A 15,374-nucleotide genomic window follows, 5' to 3' on the forward strand; every position below is an offset into this window, starting at 1 on the left:
CCCATGTCCCGTGCACTGGAAGGCAGATTCTTAACCACTGGACCACCAGGGAAGTCCCCATCTGTATGCCTTCTTTGGAAAAAGGTCTTCTGCCCATTTTTTAACTGGGTGGTTGTTTTTTTTTTGATATTGAGTTGTATGAGCTTTTATCTATTTTGGATATTAACTCCTTATTGGTCAAATAAGTTGCAAGTGTTTTCTGCCATTCAGTAGGTTGTCTTTTCCTTTTGTTGAAAATCAGCAGTCATCAGAAAAAGCTGTGCTAAAGCTTTTAAGTTTAATTAGGTCCCATTTGTTTATTTTTGCTTTTGTTTCCTTTGTAAAGGCCATCGTCTTTTTATCAGGAGGTGAATCTTATTTGATATAAACCAATTATGCTGATCTCATTTGTCAAATTGTTAGTTTAATCATGGGCTTATATCAATTCTGGATAATATGTGAGGGAAAGTTTGCTGAAAGGCTTCTGAAATTTTTCTGGCTTTTTAATTGTCTGCATGGAAAGCCAATAACAGCAGCAGTTCTCTTGGGAACCGGAGTAACCATAAGCAACATCAGTGATGAGAATTTTGGTCTCTGAATATCACTCCTCAGTAAAAGTAACAAAGGCTCCTTGGAGAAATGGCCAATTCCAGGAGAATGTGTAAAATGGGCCAGAACAGCCAACTGTCCCTCCAAAAATGAACTATATGACCAATGTTCTCCCAACAAAAGTACATAGGCGACTAACTTGAAGGAACTTTCATTGTCCTAAGACAACACAACTTGAGCATTGAAAAAAGAATGACTGCAATAGATTGGCCAAACTAGTGTAAAAGTTTGCAAAATTAGCTACAGAAATCCAGTAGGATTTTTTTCATACCTAAACTGATCCAGTTTATTTTATATTTACCTCCTTTTGGCTAAAATAATTATGATTTTCTCAAAAGTGGTTTTTAAGTTTTTTTTAAATTCTATTTTCCAAATTTTCCCAGGTTTATTTAAAAATGAGGATGCCTGGTTGAGCATATGTGCACCTCCTGAAGGAACTGTAGCCATGTACTTATTGTGACCTCGATCACTGGTTTATTACAAAGAATATAACTCGGGGACAGCCAGATGGAAGAGGTGCACAGGGCCAGGTATGGGGGAGAGGTGTGGGGCTTCCATGCCCTCTCCAGGAACATCACCCTCCCAGCACCTCCGTATGTTCACCAGCCTGGAACCTCCTCCGGTAGGATTTTTTTGTTGTAAAAATGAATTCAAATTCTTTTCAGTAGACTCTGATTCTCTGATTTTACTGTGCTGGAGTATTATCTAGGGTACTTGTTAAAAATGTCTGTTCTTGGGTTTCCCTGGTGGCGCACTGGTTAAGAATTCGCCTGCCAATGCAGGGGACACGGGTTCGAGCCCTGGTCCAGGAAGATCCAGCATGCCTCAGAGCAACTAAGCCCATGCGCCACAACTACTGAGCCTGCGCTCTAGACCCCGCGAGCCACAACTACTGAGCCCGCGCGCCTAGAGCCTGTGCTCCGCAACAAGAGAAGCCACCTCAACGAGAAGCACGCGCGCCGCAACGAAGAGTAGCCCCCGCTCGCCGCAACTAGAGAAAGCCCGTGCGCAGCAGCAAAGACCCAACGCAGCCAAAAATAAGTAAATAAAATAAATATATTTTAAAATATCACATGCCATAAAAAGTTAAAAAAAATGAATATCTCATCTTGTTTTATGAAAACTAACTGAGAGAATGAAATTTAAGTAGTTATCACAGTACTGGGCACATAGTTGCTATAAACCTTAGTTGGAGTCCACTAAGATAATATCTAATACAACACTGGATGTGTTACTTAAGTTTCCAGAATGTTAGTTTCTTTTTTCCTTTTTTTTTTTTTTGCCCCTCCTGCACGGTTGCAGGATCTTAGTTCCCGGACCAGGGATGGAACCTGTGCCCCTGCACTGGAAGTGCAGAGTCTTAACCACTGGACCGCCAGGGAAGTTCAGTTTTTTACGTATAAATGGTAGTTAGCTTCAGAGGGTAGCTTAAGGATCATATGAAATAAAATTTTTAACTATTTTCCTACATAAAAGAGGTCTGTATAAATGTAAAATACTTTTATACGTATTTTCCTCCAAGATGAAACTGGAGTTTTTACTATTCTTTTGGAAGATGCAAACAGCATAAGGAAAGGCAAAGAGCCATCCATGGAATTAAGAATAATAAATCATTTTTCTCTTATCCTGACAAAGACTGATATAGCAGATACTTAAGGGCTTTTTATCTGTAGAGGGTAGAGTCTCAATAGATAAAAGGAACCATTTTTATTGACTTAACGAGATAGAAATTGATCAAGTAGAAATTGATCAAGGAATCTGTGGGAATTGGCACACTTGTGTTTAATGGTTCATCAGACAGCACTGAAGGAATCCACAAAGCCTTACAGTTTGGGGAATGGATTGTTGGTTTAAGTGGCTGAGGATGGATAAGACACCTAAGAAATGATATCTAGGATCTGGGGGAGGCTAACTAAGAATTAGGGAAGAGTTGCAGGAGGACAGGAATTGTGTGGCTGATCGGTGTAAATCGGTGTAAAGTGCATTTACTGTATTGTCTGAGAACGTTCACTTTGACTATGGAAAACAAATGAAATTTACGTAACCTATATGGCACATTAACTATAGCTAAATAAGACATGAGATTTAGATGTACATGTGCACAGACCACAGAACAGAATGGGAGGAGCAAGAGGAACCCAATACTCTTATTTATTCCAGCACTAAATATCCTTATGTACTAGGGCACCCAACATCCATAGCTCTTAAATTGGCCATCCATTGGTGACACCCATTCCAACCCCACTTGTATTCTGCCTAAGTTGTGAAAATAAATTCCACAGCTGCTCATCAAGCTAAGGAGAACTATGTTTGTGGCCAGGAGTACCTGCCTTCAATGTCCCAGATAGAGCAAGCCGCATGACTGTCCAGCTATATTCCTTCTGCAAAACCGTGGCCTTAATTCAATCTCAAATTCTCGTCCTCCATCCTCAGTCACTGTTACCACATCATGCATCCGAGAGACGGGTCACACGAACATTGCTACACTTTCTATCCCTCTTGAGACCCTAAGTGCATTAGACTGACCCATCTCCTGCCCCGTGCTTTGTGCCGTGTGAGTTTAATTCATTTAATAGGATTCTAGCATCTCAATTTGATCTGTGAGGTTTTCTGTTCAATAGCTTCCTACGCAGTTATACTTGGAGGTAGAGCTACTTTGCATTAAAGTAATTTCCCAGGCATTTACCTTTTAAAATTCTCAAGGACACTCTCTCACGGGACCACAGGGTAGACACCAACCACCCAGGAACTGGGAAGCCCTTAAGGAGAAGCTCGCCACCAGCTGCTGCTTTTCAATCTGGTTTCACTTCAACCTCACACAGAGGAATCTATTCAAATGCCTACATTTCGGTCGAACTAACTTCCTGTGCCAGAAGCTTTTGTCGGCCCCAACTGCTTCTTTATCTAACAAATTCCCTTTATCCCCCACTTGAGGCGAAGCTCACTGGGCCCCGGGAGGCATGCAGTATTTACTAAGGGCCCTCCCCCCTTTCCTGCCTCGTCTCGCAGTTGTCTGCCTTTACCTTTGGGTCTCAAAGTCATGGCGTTTTTTCCCTGTAGACACCAAGTTTTCTGAATAGTAGGATTATTCAGAACAGGATGAAATTTGTCCTTTACCCTGAGAATTGGGTGCTTGAAATTCACTAAGCAAAGTCTACACTCTTCCCACTTCTGGGCTTTGAATCCAGACTGTGGAATTCAGAAGACCCAGGCAAATTCAACCTAGTGTGCCTCTTTTCTTCAGTCACAAACTGAAATGGAGATGCAAGCTGAAAATCAAGACAACGTGAATTTTAAAAGCTAAAATATAATAAAGTAAAATATGACATTGGAAGTAACATCCACCTCCTTTAGGGAGGAAGATGAAGAGAGCTAGATTTTCAAAAGGGATGTGGAAAGATGAGAGGCTGGCAGGTGACTTTATAATTTCCTTTTTCACCTTATTTCCTTCTGTTATGCTTGTATACTTGGTAATCCCGTGACCAAAAGAAAGGATAACTGAAAGACTTTAAACTGCTGTCATTAACAGCAACATAATTTGTAATGGCAAATAATCAAAACAGAAACAAATTATGTGTAATATTATACAGCAATTAGCATGAGTCAATACAGCAATTAAATTCATTGATGGGGAAAGATACATATTTTTAGTTAGAAAAAGTGAGTTGCAGAACAAAATGCATGATGTAATCTTATATTCGGATAGGAAAAATGACAATTCTGTTTATATGTCATGTGTATGTATGAAAATGTCTGGAAAGACAAAGTTAATAGTGATGTTAAAGTTAATGATCCTTTTTTTTTTTAATGGAATGACAAAGTCACAGATGTTAGGAAGAACCAAAAAACTTAATCTTTCCCTGGTTCAACTACCTGAATTTCACTCTTTTCTTCATTATCAGAAATGTTTTGATAGAGAATATTTAAGGAAGAAACTATTTCAATCCCGGCTAAAACATTTAATAAAGAAAATAGGGAATCTTAATGTTCTTGAATGTAGTTGTCAATTTTTAACATTTATCTAAATTATCTCAGATAGATTTCTAAATTTTGACATGCAAAGAGGCTGAAAAGTGTAATGCCAAGTGGAAAAAAAAAAAAGGCTTTCAGAAGAGGAATGTATGGTATAATCCTGTTACAATGTATTAACAGCCCATTAAAATTGACATGTAAAAACCACCCATATTACATATACTAAAACACCTGTAGGAATATACTAAATTGCTAATGTTCACTAGATTCACTTCATTATGTACTTCTCTGTTGCTTAAATTAGTTTTTAATAGTAAGATTCTTTTAGTTTTGCGATCAAAATGTCCAGTCTTTTAAAAAAAGGCTTTTTAAAGACCTTCTTTGGGGGACTTCCCTGTGGTGCAGTGGTTAAGAATCCGCCTGCCAATGCAGGGGACACGGGTTCGAGCCCTGGTCCGGGACGATCCCACATGCCGTGGAGCAACAAGGCCCATGCGCCACAGCTACTGAGCCCACGCTCTAGAGCCCACGTGTCACAACTACTGTACTCCGCGTGCCTAGAGCCCGTGCTCCACAACAAAGAGAAGCCCCCACAATGAGAAGCCCCCACTAGCCACAGCTAGAGAAAGCCCACGCGGAGCAACGAAGACCCAACGCAGCCAAAAATAAATATATATAAAAAAATTTAAAAGTAAAAACTTTCTTTGGTTCCTTGGTGGTTGTGGATTTTACTATCCTGCCGCCTTAGGTTTTTTACCTTTAATACCTATTGGGGATAAGAAACAATAGATGAGGGACTTCCCTGACAATCCAGTGGTTTAAGACTTTGCCTTCCAATCAATGCAGGGGGTGCGGGTTCAGTCCCTGGTCAGGGAGCTAAGGATCCCACATGCCTCGGGGCCAAAACGCCAAAACATAAAACAGAAGCAATATTGTAACAAATTCAATAAGGACTTTAAAAATGGTCCACATTAAAGAAAAATCTTTTTTTTTTTTTTTAATTAATTTATTTATGGCTGTGTTGGGTCTTCGTTACTGTGCGAGGGCTTTCTCTAGTTGTGGCAAGCGGGGGCCACTCTTGATCGCGGTGCGCGGGCCTCTCACTATCGCGGCCTCTCTTGTTGCGGAGCACAGGCTCCAGACAATTGTGGCTCACGGGCCCAGTTGCTCCGCGGCATGTGGGATCTTCCCAGACCAAGGCTCGAACCCGTGTCCCCTGCATTGGCAGGCAGATTCTCAACCACTGTGCCACCAGGGAAGCCCTAAAGAAAAATCTTAAAAAAAAAAGAAAAAGAAACAATAGGTGAATGGCATTTCTGTAAATGGCTAATTTCCGAAAGCGAATAAAATGATGAACATCAGAAATCCATCTCTCTCTGCTTTCTTTTAAATTTTTTTTCCTTTTTCTGCCTTCTCTTACTTGCTTCCTCTTTCTTCTCCAGTATCCAGCACAATGCTTTAAACATAACAGGTGCTCCTGTTCTTTCTGCCACTCTAATAAAATCTTCCTGAATTAGCTGTTCCTTGCCTATTCCCAGTGTCTTATAGCTGCACTTAATCCAAAGCAAAGACAAGGCTGTGAAAAATTGGAACATGGCACAGCGCAGAATTGGGGAGCTTACTACTTTGCAGTTTCCTGGGTACTATCTCACTTTATAGTAGCTATTTTCCCCAAAGTTTCCAGGCTCTGGTTCACCATTTAGTTATTTCCTCAAATTTGTTGTCAATTCATCTTGTGAAGTAGTTTAGAGCCAAGAATTCTGGAAATATTAAAGTGACATATTATCTTAAAAAAAAAAATTCTACTTTAATCTCTTCTAAGAATTTTTCCTTCACTCATGCATCTAAAATGTAAGAAGAGCCAGGTGGTAGCAACAGTGATATCCTGATTTTTTTTTAAGAAGTCACACTCAAATCTGCTTGATTACAAGACTAAAAAGTGCTGACAGTGATTTCATGTAGCACAATCAATGCTTTCTGTTTCCATTCCCTGTTCAGTTAACACGATGCTTGGCAAAAATATCTGCCAGCTAAAAAGAATACTGTGTTGAACTTAGGTCTTGGCAGAAATTAATTATCCCTGACTTCCTCTTTAGTCAAATGTCTAAACTCATTGGGTCTGATAGTATTATAGAGCAACATTGGGAAAACTGGGGGGAACCACGAGGGAAATGACTAAGAAAACCGCTCTAGTTATTCTCAGCACCTCTGCTGTTTCAGCAAGTTGGAGGTTTCCATGGAGCAAGAAGGCAGAGTGAGGAATTAATGGGCTCCCAATCCGATCAACTTGGGGCAAGCCAGGATGGGAAAAGGACCGTAAAAAAAAAGGGTTAGCATCAGGCATAGCTCCTTCTAAGGTGAGAACACAGTTTACCTGAAAAAAAGTAAAATTCTATTCCAAATCAGCCTTAGAATTTACTTATATATTGGTCTATGATCCAATTTTTAAAAAAAAATGTTGAACATTATAGACTCATACTTTAAAACAGTGCATTAAGTTGTGCTTTGCGGGGACTTCCTTGGCGGTCCAGTGGTAAAGACTCCGTGCTTCCACTGCAGGGGGCGCGGGTACAAACCCTGGTCAGGGAACTAAGATCCCACATGCCGCACAGCGCGGCCCCCCACCAAAAAAAACAAGAACACGAAACAAAACAAAAAACCTGTGCTTTGTAGCTGGTCTACACATTTAAACAGTGTCCTAAAAAATAAAAGCTGTCATTTAAAAATAAGCTTATTTCGGAAATAAAATAAAATAAAATAAAAATAAAAATAAGCTTATTTCGGGACTTCCCTGGCGGTCCAGTGGGTAGGACACAGCGCTTCCACTGCAGGGGGCCCGGGGTTCGATCCCTGGTTGGGGAACTAGATCTCTTGCAAGCATGCCACAACTAAGGAGCCCGCCTGCTGCAACGAAGATCCCACGTTCCGCAACTAAGACCTGGCGCAGCCAAAAAAAAAAGAAAGCCTATTTCAACATAGCTTTTTCTGGTAGAAGAGCAGTCACAGAACCTTTCATATGTGAGTTACAGGGGGAGATTCTAATTCGTCCACCTTTCCCCCTCCTCCCTCAGCGCCCTCTACCTTCCATTATTTGCCTCGCCCCTGGCTGCCCTTTATTTAGCCTCTTTACAAACCTAAGAACTCTTGTTTATCACTTCTTTGCTCCTGATCTTCCAGATGTGGCACTCTTCTTTAACTGCAAACAACCACAAATTTTATTGTTTCAACATTACACACACGAGGAGGAAATAAGTTTGTTCAGGTTTAATTAGTCATCTAGTATTGTATATTTGGTTACCTTTCCTTTACTCACTTCTAAGATAGTAGTCTCCCAGATGGCTAGAAGATTAACTTCTTCCCCCCATATCAAAAAATATTCCCATGTTTAGTCAGATTTTTACTCATTGAATCACTGGGTGAAATCAGGGGAGAGACAACTAAATGTAAAATGGGTAATATTTTTATTTATTGGTACTTATAAACGAACCAGCCAACTGGTAGTATTATGATGTGGACAAATCAAAACATCTTTCTACAAATACTAGAGTGGTGGAAAAAATTAGGGGTTGTAGTAAAATAGCAAAAAGGGGTAGAGGAAATCAGTTTAGCACATTGTAGCTTAACCCTTCACCTTAACAACTGAGGCTCTTAACAAGTAAAGCCTCCCCATCCCAGAAAATATGAATAATAATCCTTCATCACACATCTTTGTACTTTTGCTCCCTATTGAGGTTAGGTTCTAGATCCTAAAGATATCCAAAAAATAGTATTATAACCTAGTTATCTATAGCCGCCAGTCATCTTTTATCATGTTGTCCGTAGAAGCCAATGCTTCTGAAACCTCTTTGATTAGACACCAATCATACACCCCCAAATTGACACAAAAGGCAGAAGGAAAAGCAGCTTATCAAGGCAGAGAGATACGTAATTGTAAAAGAAAAATTCTAGGGAAGTAATACTGTCACGGCTCAAATGGAGATTGAATAATACAGCCATCGTTACAAATCTTCAGGCTGTATGTTCAGAGAGTAATTTGGGAATAAATCCATGATTTGCTGTTGGGAATTGAAATACTTAGCAGTTTGCTGTATTATGTTATAGCTTTCGCCGGCAGTTTCCAAGGTGGCCTCCAAGTCACTGACAGGAGAATTTTGCTGGAACTGGGTCTGGGGCTGCAGGAATTCCTCAACATAGTTGTTGAATTGATTGTTCCAAGTCTGGTTATTCCAGGCTTGGGGGCACCAGGTCTGATTGTTCCAAGGGTGGTTGCTCCAGGACTGACTATTCCAGCTCTGGTTGCTCCAAGTTGGGTTATTCCAGGTCTGGTTACCCCACATGGGCAGGTTTCCGGAAGAGTTCGCCAGGCATCCTTGGTGGTAGGAATAGAAGCCCGGGTATTCTGTAGTTGCTGGGCCCTTTTGAAAGAGAAGGATGGATTAACTGAAAAGGTACAAGGAAAATCAGAATTGTCTGAAGTAGGGATTGCATGCTTCAGCAATGGATACAAATCTGTCTAAAAAGTCCTTGTTAGGAAAGAGCAGAAAAATAAGTTTCCTGTTACCTGAGTCACAGTGTTGCTATTCCTCGGCCAGTTGTTTTTCTGCCACCTCTTACATTTCATTCTCTGGTTCTGGAACCAGGTCTTAACCTGCAGGGAAAAGGTAACAGGAAAACACAAAATACTAGTAATGCAGGATGTACTGGGATCAAAGAATATTAAGTTTTTGTTTGTTTGTTTGCTTTTTCCGATAGCTACAACTATCTCAAACTCGGAACAAAATTTTAACTTCTAGAGTCCTTTCTTAAACCCTTCAATCTCTGGATGAATTTCGAGCCCCTCAGGTCAGTGGGCTACTTTGTTTAATAAACCTAACCAGATAGAACAGAACACACCACAAGTCTGCTACTAACTAGGAAGTTCATGTTTAAATGTCTACCCATTAGTCACAGTTAAAGGTAATTTGTTTGCAATAAAAAGCCCACCTCCATATAAGCACATTTACATTTAATGTGATAATGGTATTTTAATTCAGGAATTATGAAACATACCACAAGGACAGCTATTTAGAAAATATCAAATTATATTGCAGCACAGAATAAACTAAACTTTGCAGATGGTTTGTAGTTAGAGAATGAGATCAGAGAGGTAGAAGAATATATATATATAAAATAAGATCATGGAACAGGACTTTCCAAGTATGGCGCCAGTAACTGAATAAAATGGCCAATAAATATATGAAAAATGATTAACAGATAGAAACAAAACATACAATTTTAATTTTAATGAGAACAAGTGTTGGCTAGGGACTCTCCTAACTTGGAAGATAGGGGGGGTATAGTCTTCCTTTTTTTAAGGAAAACTGGAAACATTTTCACAATTTTGGTTTGTGCAACAAGGGAAGTGGTTAAATAAATTATGACACATTGGGGGAGGGGGTGGGGGAGGGAAGGACTGGGAGTTTGGGATTAGCAGATGTAAACTGTTTCATGTAGGATGGATAAACAAGGTCCTACTGTATAGCACAGGGAACTATACTCAATATCCTGTGATAAACCGTAATGGAAAAGAATATAAAGAAAATAATGTCCAAAAAAATTGACACATTGCCACAAAACACATTACAAAAAGTTCCATTTTCATATTAAAAGTTAACTTGTTTGTAGGGGTGCATAAACAGGGTACATAGAAATTAACCTTGTTTCTTATTTCTTGTTGTATCAAACAAGAAAACAACCATACCTGTTTGTAGCTAAGGTTCAGGATGTTGGAAAGTTCTTGCATTTGCTGGAGGCTGAGGTATTTCTGCCTCTGAAATCTGTCATTGAGCACACACAGCTGCGTCTGAGAGAACACGGTTCTGGTCTTCTGTTTCTTGATCAGGACCTTCTCTTCCTTCTTCTCTGTGCTCTTGTCTGCAGCCGTGGCCAGTAGTTTTACTCTGGGGCTTGTGGAAGAATCAGGACTGTCCTGAATAAGCAGATCCATGGAGAAGGAAGGAAGAGGAGAGACTGTTGGGAACAAAATGACACTTTTCTCTAAAACTTCAAATATTGAAAGTTTATTGTTTTCAAAGCACCATTAAAGTCCTCAGAGCTAGATAATAAGTAATAGCTTTATTTTTAAGCAATCCTGAACACTTTGCTAACCTTTGCGCAAATGCCATTTTGCATGTCATGGACATGGCTAATATCATGTATTGCTGGGAAGCGGAGGGGGGCTCAAACCTCTTCTTTCTGCCAATCAAAGCTCAGGAGCCCACACCCTGACTGTTCTCAAAGGTCAGAATCATCATTTGACTCCCACCTTTGTGTCCTTCCATAACTTCCTTTATGTACCTTAATCATCACCTACTTAATATTTTTTGGTGGAGCCGTGTGGCTTGGGGGAAATCTCAGTTCCCTGACCAGGGATTGAACCTGGGCCACGGCAGTGAAAGCGATGAATCCTAACCACTAGACCACCAGGGAACTCCCACGTACTTAATTTTGAAACAGATGATCCAGGTTCTGAGGACCCTGTAAAATCAAGTTTGCTGCCTGGTCTTAATACCAGGACTATCAGGAAATGTGAATTCTGATAAAGCTCCTGTTTCAACCCAGACTTTGTGATTTCATCTCCAAAATTATTCCTCCCTCATGGTTTTTTTGTTTCTTTGTTTTGGCAGTTGGGCTAAGCTAATCATAGGTTTTTTTGGGGTTTTTTTGACTGAAGTATAGTTGCTGTACAATATTATATAAATACAGGTGTACAAATATAGTGATTTACAATTTTTCAGGGTTATACTTCATTTATAGTTATTATAAAATACTTGTCATATTTCCCGTGTTGTACGGTATACCTCATGGAGTTTCTTTCACTGATTAAAATGAGGTAACAGAAATAAAAAATTTAAAAACCAAATGAGGTAACATATAAAAAATTGTCTAGCACAGGGCCTGGCATATATTATTGACTTTGTAACTAAAAATTTATTTCCTGTATTACTTAGATTTATTTGCACAGAGAGTATTCCCAGTGCTTAACTCCAATTCTACCCTAAGTCGTGGAATAAATGGACAGGCTTTAAAAGGCAAAAAAATTCACAATTTCACAAGTAGATCTAAGAAGGAAAGTCCTCAACTAATGACTAGAAGTGGAGCATGTCTTAAAAATTATCTGTGCACACTTGCACTTGGCTTGCTAGGAGGACATGTCTATTGCTCATTCCCGAGCTGTTTACCTCACAATCCAGCGCTGTAGCTGTATTTTCAACATTTGAAATTATAAAAGGACATTAACACAAAATTTGGAAAAACAGGGTAACATTAAAATCCAACAGTCAAATATAAGTTATTTTGTTTACTTATTCCTTTCTCCACAACTTACTTCTATGGTTGTAATCATAAATGTAAACAGATTTTAAGCTATTTTATGCCATAAATGTTAAAAATAGCATCCCTGGGTAAAGGCTGGTCTACCTTTTTATTTCTAACAACTACCGCCAAACTGATTTCCAAAAAAGTTTGTGCCGGCTTTACAATATCCCGAGCACCTCTCACACCCAAAATTACCAATTAGAAGCCTAAATATTAAGAGTATAGAATTCAAAGCCAAACTGGATTTCAAATCTGAGCTCTCGCCACTTTGACTGTCAGCGTATTAAACCCTTTTGGAATCATCCACCATAAAATGGGGTGAACACTTCCTCGGGATTTAGGAGACTTGAGCATAGCAGGTGCTTACAAACTCAGCTGCCCAATAATGTCCACACATCCAGAGGTTAGGGGAAGAGCCAACCGCTACTGTAGTAGAAAGGTAAAACATTTCCAAAAGGTGCGTTTCATATATGTTAAGATTTACACATCAGTTTATCACATCACATTTGCGTTTCCACAGTGCCTACACACGTAAGCTCTCAAATACACCGTGTACAGCTGAATGGCTGAGTCCCGTGTCCCGCGTCTCTCCGTCCACAGCTCTTATCGCCCGGAACATTGGGGAAAGGGCATGACCCCATCAAGTTACAGTTGAAAAAGAGGTGTCGAGAGGATTAATAGATAATGACACCTCCTTATATTGATGGGCTCAAGAGGGAAACAGATAACCCTTACCCTCTTTCCTTCTTTCCCTTTCCCTGAAGGAACTTAGCCTCTCAAGGATTCAGTATTTTCTTACCAGTCTCCATGTCGTGGGTCTCAGCAGATGACATTTGCAAGGACACATAATTTTCTTCAGGCCCATAAATCTCAGGCATTGGTGAAGATTCCCTAGAATTGGATGCTTCGGGGCCACGCAGGCTTTGGGGACAAGCTGGGTCCACACTCATGTTGTTGAATTGAAGGAGAGGGAGAAAACCAAAGAGCTAGATAGATGGTAGGAAAAGTCCAGGCTTAAGAATCTAGGTAGAAGAGCTTAGAGAAAGGTGAAGATCTACAGGTGTAAAAGTATTTAAAAGATGGGATGAAGGGAAGTCACCTGTGTGATAACAGAAGCCTACCAGCCCAATGTAGGAAAATGACAAAAAAATTTGTGGAGGCTCTAGACTTATAAGTAAGGCTCCACCATACTTCGACCCGCCCCTCCTGGCAGCCCCACGCCCACACACACCCTGGCGAATTCCGAGTTAATCCTGTCTGCCAGCCTCACCAAGGCCATTGTAATGCAAAAGAGAGCTGCTGAGTAGCCTAGACTGGGTGGGGAACTGGAAAACTGGGACCGCGGAACCTGGAAACAAAATAAACCCAGCAATGAAGTACTTCTAGGTTCACCCTGTTTCCACCTTTTAAAATCAAAGATGCACCTCCAGTTCCTGGGGCCCAGCTAAGGTGGTTGAAATTCCCACTAGGACAATTAATTCCCTTGACTTGAGACCCCTTAGGGTCTCAAAATCAGGCTCGTTATGGCAGAAATTTCAACAAGCTCCATTTTCCTCTTTGGTTCACTCCAAGGTCACAATAAAACACATACTGAATGTTAAGGCATCGGTTGAGGTTAAAAAATAGTACTTGTTTTCAACTCCCACCTAAGTTCTTTCTTGTTTTTTTAGCTTTCAGAAAAGCAAGTATTTTCAGCAGGACAAAAGCCAGAGGAAAGGACCTGCGGACCTAGGACCTTGGGTGCCGGGTTAGTCATTATACATAAACCATTACTATGGAGGATTTTAAATTTGTTTTTATACACATATTACTGGATAGAATCTTGGCTCAGCCACTTTAATAAGTCTCAGTTTCCTCATCTATAAATAGGGGCAAAAGTACCTTCTCTGTGTTGTAAGAATCAAGGAAAGTAAAGTGCTAAATACTCGTAACATTTGACATGTCAGTGATCTACAAACGTGGCTGTTAATAGAAGTTCTTTCAGGATCCATGACCTCTAAATTTGAAATTACCTTTTTGTTGTGATTTTTATTTTAATCTAGAGACCATGAAATCTAACATTGTGTGATAGAATGAAAGCACCACCTTCTTATTTTACCTGGGACATTACTGGATTCCTAGATGTAAAATAATAAAATTTATTGACCTGTAAACAAACCCAATTGAAAACAGGGAGAAAAAGAACGTTCTCTAGGCAGGTGATATTCCTGTAATGGACTTGCCAGAGCAAATGTGATAGGTTCATTTTAGAACCAGTGTTTGCCCTCCTGTCTGTTCCTCCTTCCCAAGCAATCATCTTCTTGTCTTTTTTCCCCTCTGGCTCTTTCTTTAATTAGCTTTTCCTTCTCTGGCCTGGCAATCCTGTCAGGCCCTTCAACCCCACTCCATCCTCATTCTCGTCTTCTTCTTCTTTTTTTTTTGGTTTGTTTTCCAAAGGAACAGTTTTTAATATTGGGTTCCAGCACTAACATATTTATGGACAAAAGTATAACAATCTACGGTTTTCAATTTTCCTCCCCATTCCCAAATTCAACATTCAGGAATTCTAAGATTTTTTTTCTTCTTTCCCAATCTCCTATCCCCAAAAGTAAACCCTTAGCAAATTCCAATTATATATTTTCCTAAGATACAATTCTTGACTAATCCTCCCATGCACTCTGCTGCTCTGGTCTCCACCTACGGGCTTTGCTCCCATGTAAGCTGATTTTTGCTCACAATTCAAAGATGCCACCTTGCAAGCTCAGGAGTATTGCCAGGTCCACACAAGGGGATGAAATTCTATGTAATCTTTTCTTTGTCTTCTCAGACCATCATTCTGGAGGGGAAAAAGAGTTTGGAAGAGGGGAGTCAAGGAGAGGGTGGGTGGAATACATTGTGCTTCAGGCAGATAGCCTCTGTCTCACTAGAAATAGAATATGATTTTTTTAAAAAAGGGAATGTGAGGGACTTCCCTGGAGGTCCAGTGGTTAAGACTCCGTGCTCCCACTGCAGGGGTACGGGTTCCATCCCTGGTCCGGGAACTAAGATCCCTCACGCCGTGCTGCGCTGCGTGGCCAAAAAAGAAAAAAAAAAAAAAGGAATGTGAGAATGTGAGGTGGTGGATGTTAAATAAACTGATTGTGGTGATGATTTTGCAGCACACATATATATATATCAAATGATTACGTTGTACACTTTGAACTAATACAACACTGTATGTCAATTACATCTCAATAAAATGGGGAAAATAAATTTAAAAGGAGGGAAACTAGATTTCCTGGCTCTCAATCAGCACTGTTTGGTAAACGGGGGCAGTCAAGGACACCAAATACTTTGGTTTGCCTGCAGCTCTCTAAACTGCAGGTATGAGAAGTTTTGTTCTTTGCTGATGGGAGTCTTTGCATGAAAGCCTGAGACGAATTCACCCCATCCCCCTACCTGGGCCCCATTGTATCTAAGGTAAGAGCCTCCGGAGAGAA

The 15,374-nt window shown here is 40.2% G+C and overlaps 1 protein-coding gene and 1 long non-coding RNA gene across 4 annotated transcripts in view; one reads left to right on the forward strand and one right to left on the reverse strand.

Moving 5' to 3' along the window:
• Positions 1-15,374, forward strand: part of LOC137774916 (uncharacterized) — a 156,041-nt gene that overhangs the window by 21,016 nt on the left and 119,651 nt on the right. Inside the window, exon 2 of one of the 2 annotated variants that reach the window (XR_011075947.1) lies at positions 13,587-13,663. The exons of the other annotated variant lie outside the window; for it this stretch is intronic. This is a non-coding gene — a long non-coding RNA (uncharacterized lncRNA). The remainder of the gene's footprint in view (positions 1-13,586; positions 13,664-15,374) is intronic. 2 annotated transcript variants of the gene reach the window in all.
• NANOG (Nanog homeobox) lies at positions 8,559-12,866 on the reverse strand. 2 transcript variants are annotated; one of them, XM_068560410.1, is made up of 4 exons: positions 12,716-12,866; positions 10,301-10,569; positions 9,126-9,208; positions 8,559-8,934 (listed from the first exon to the last, which is right to left on the reverse strand). In XM_068560410.1, the coding sequence occupies exons 1-4, from the start codon at positions 12,864-12,866 to the stop codon at positions 8,559-8,561; spliced, it is 879 nt and encodes a 292-aa protein (XP_068416511.1). The 2 variants fall into 2 exon arrangements, with proteins under 2 accessions (XP_068416511.1, XP_068416510.1); XM_068560409.1 differs by having other exon boundaries at positions 8,559-8,975; positions 9,122-9,208.

Source organism: Eschrichtius robustus, chromosome 13 (assembly GCF_028021215.1).
Source record: "Eschrichtius robustus isolate mEscRob2 chromosome 13, mEscRob2.pri, whole genome shotgun sequence".
In the NCBI taxonomy this organism is placed as follows: Eukaryota; Metazoa; Chordata; class Mammalia; order Artiodactyla; family Eschrichtiidae; genus Eschrichtius; species Eschrichtius robustus.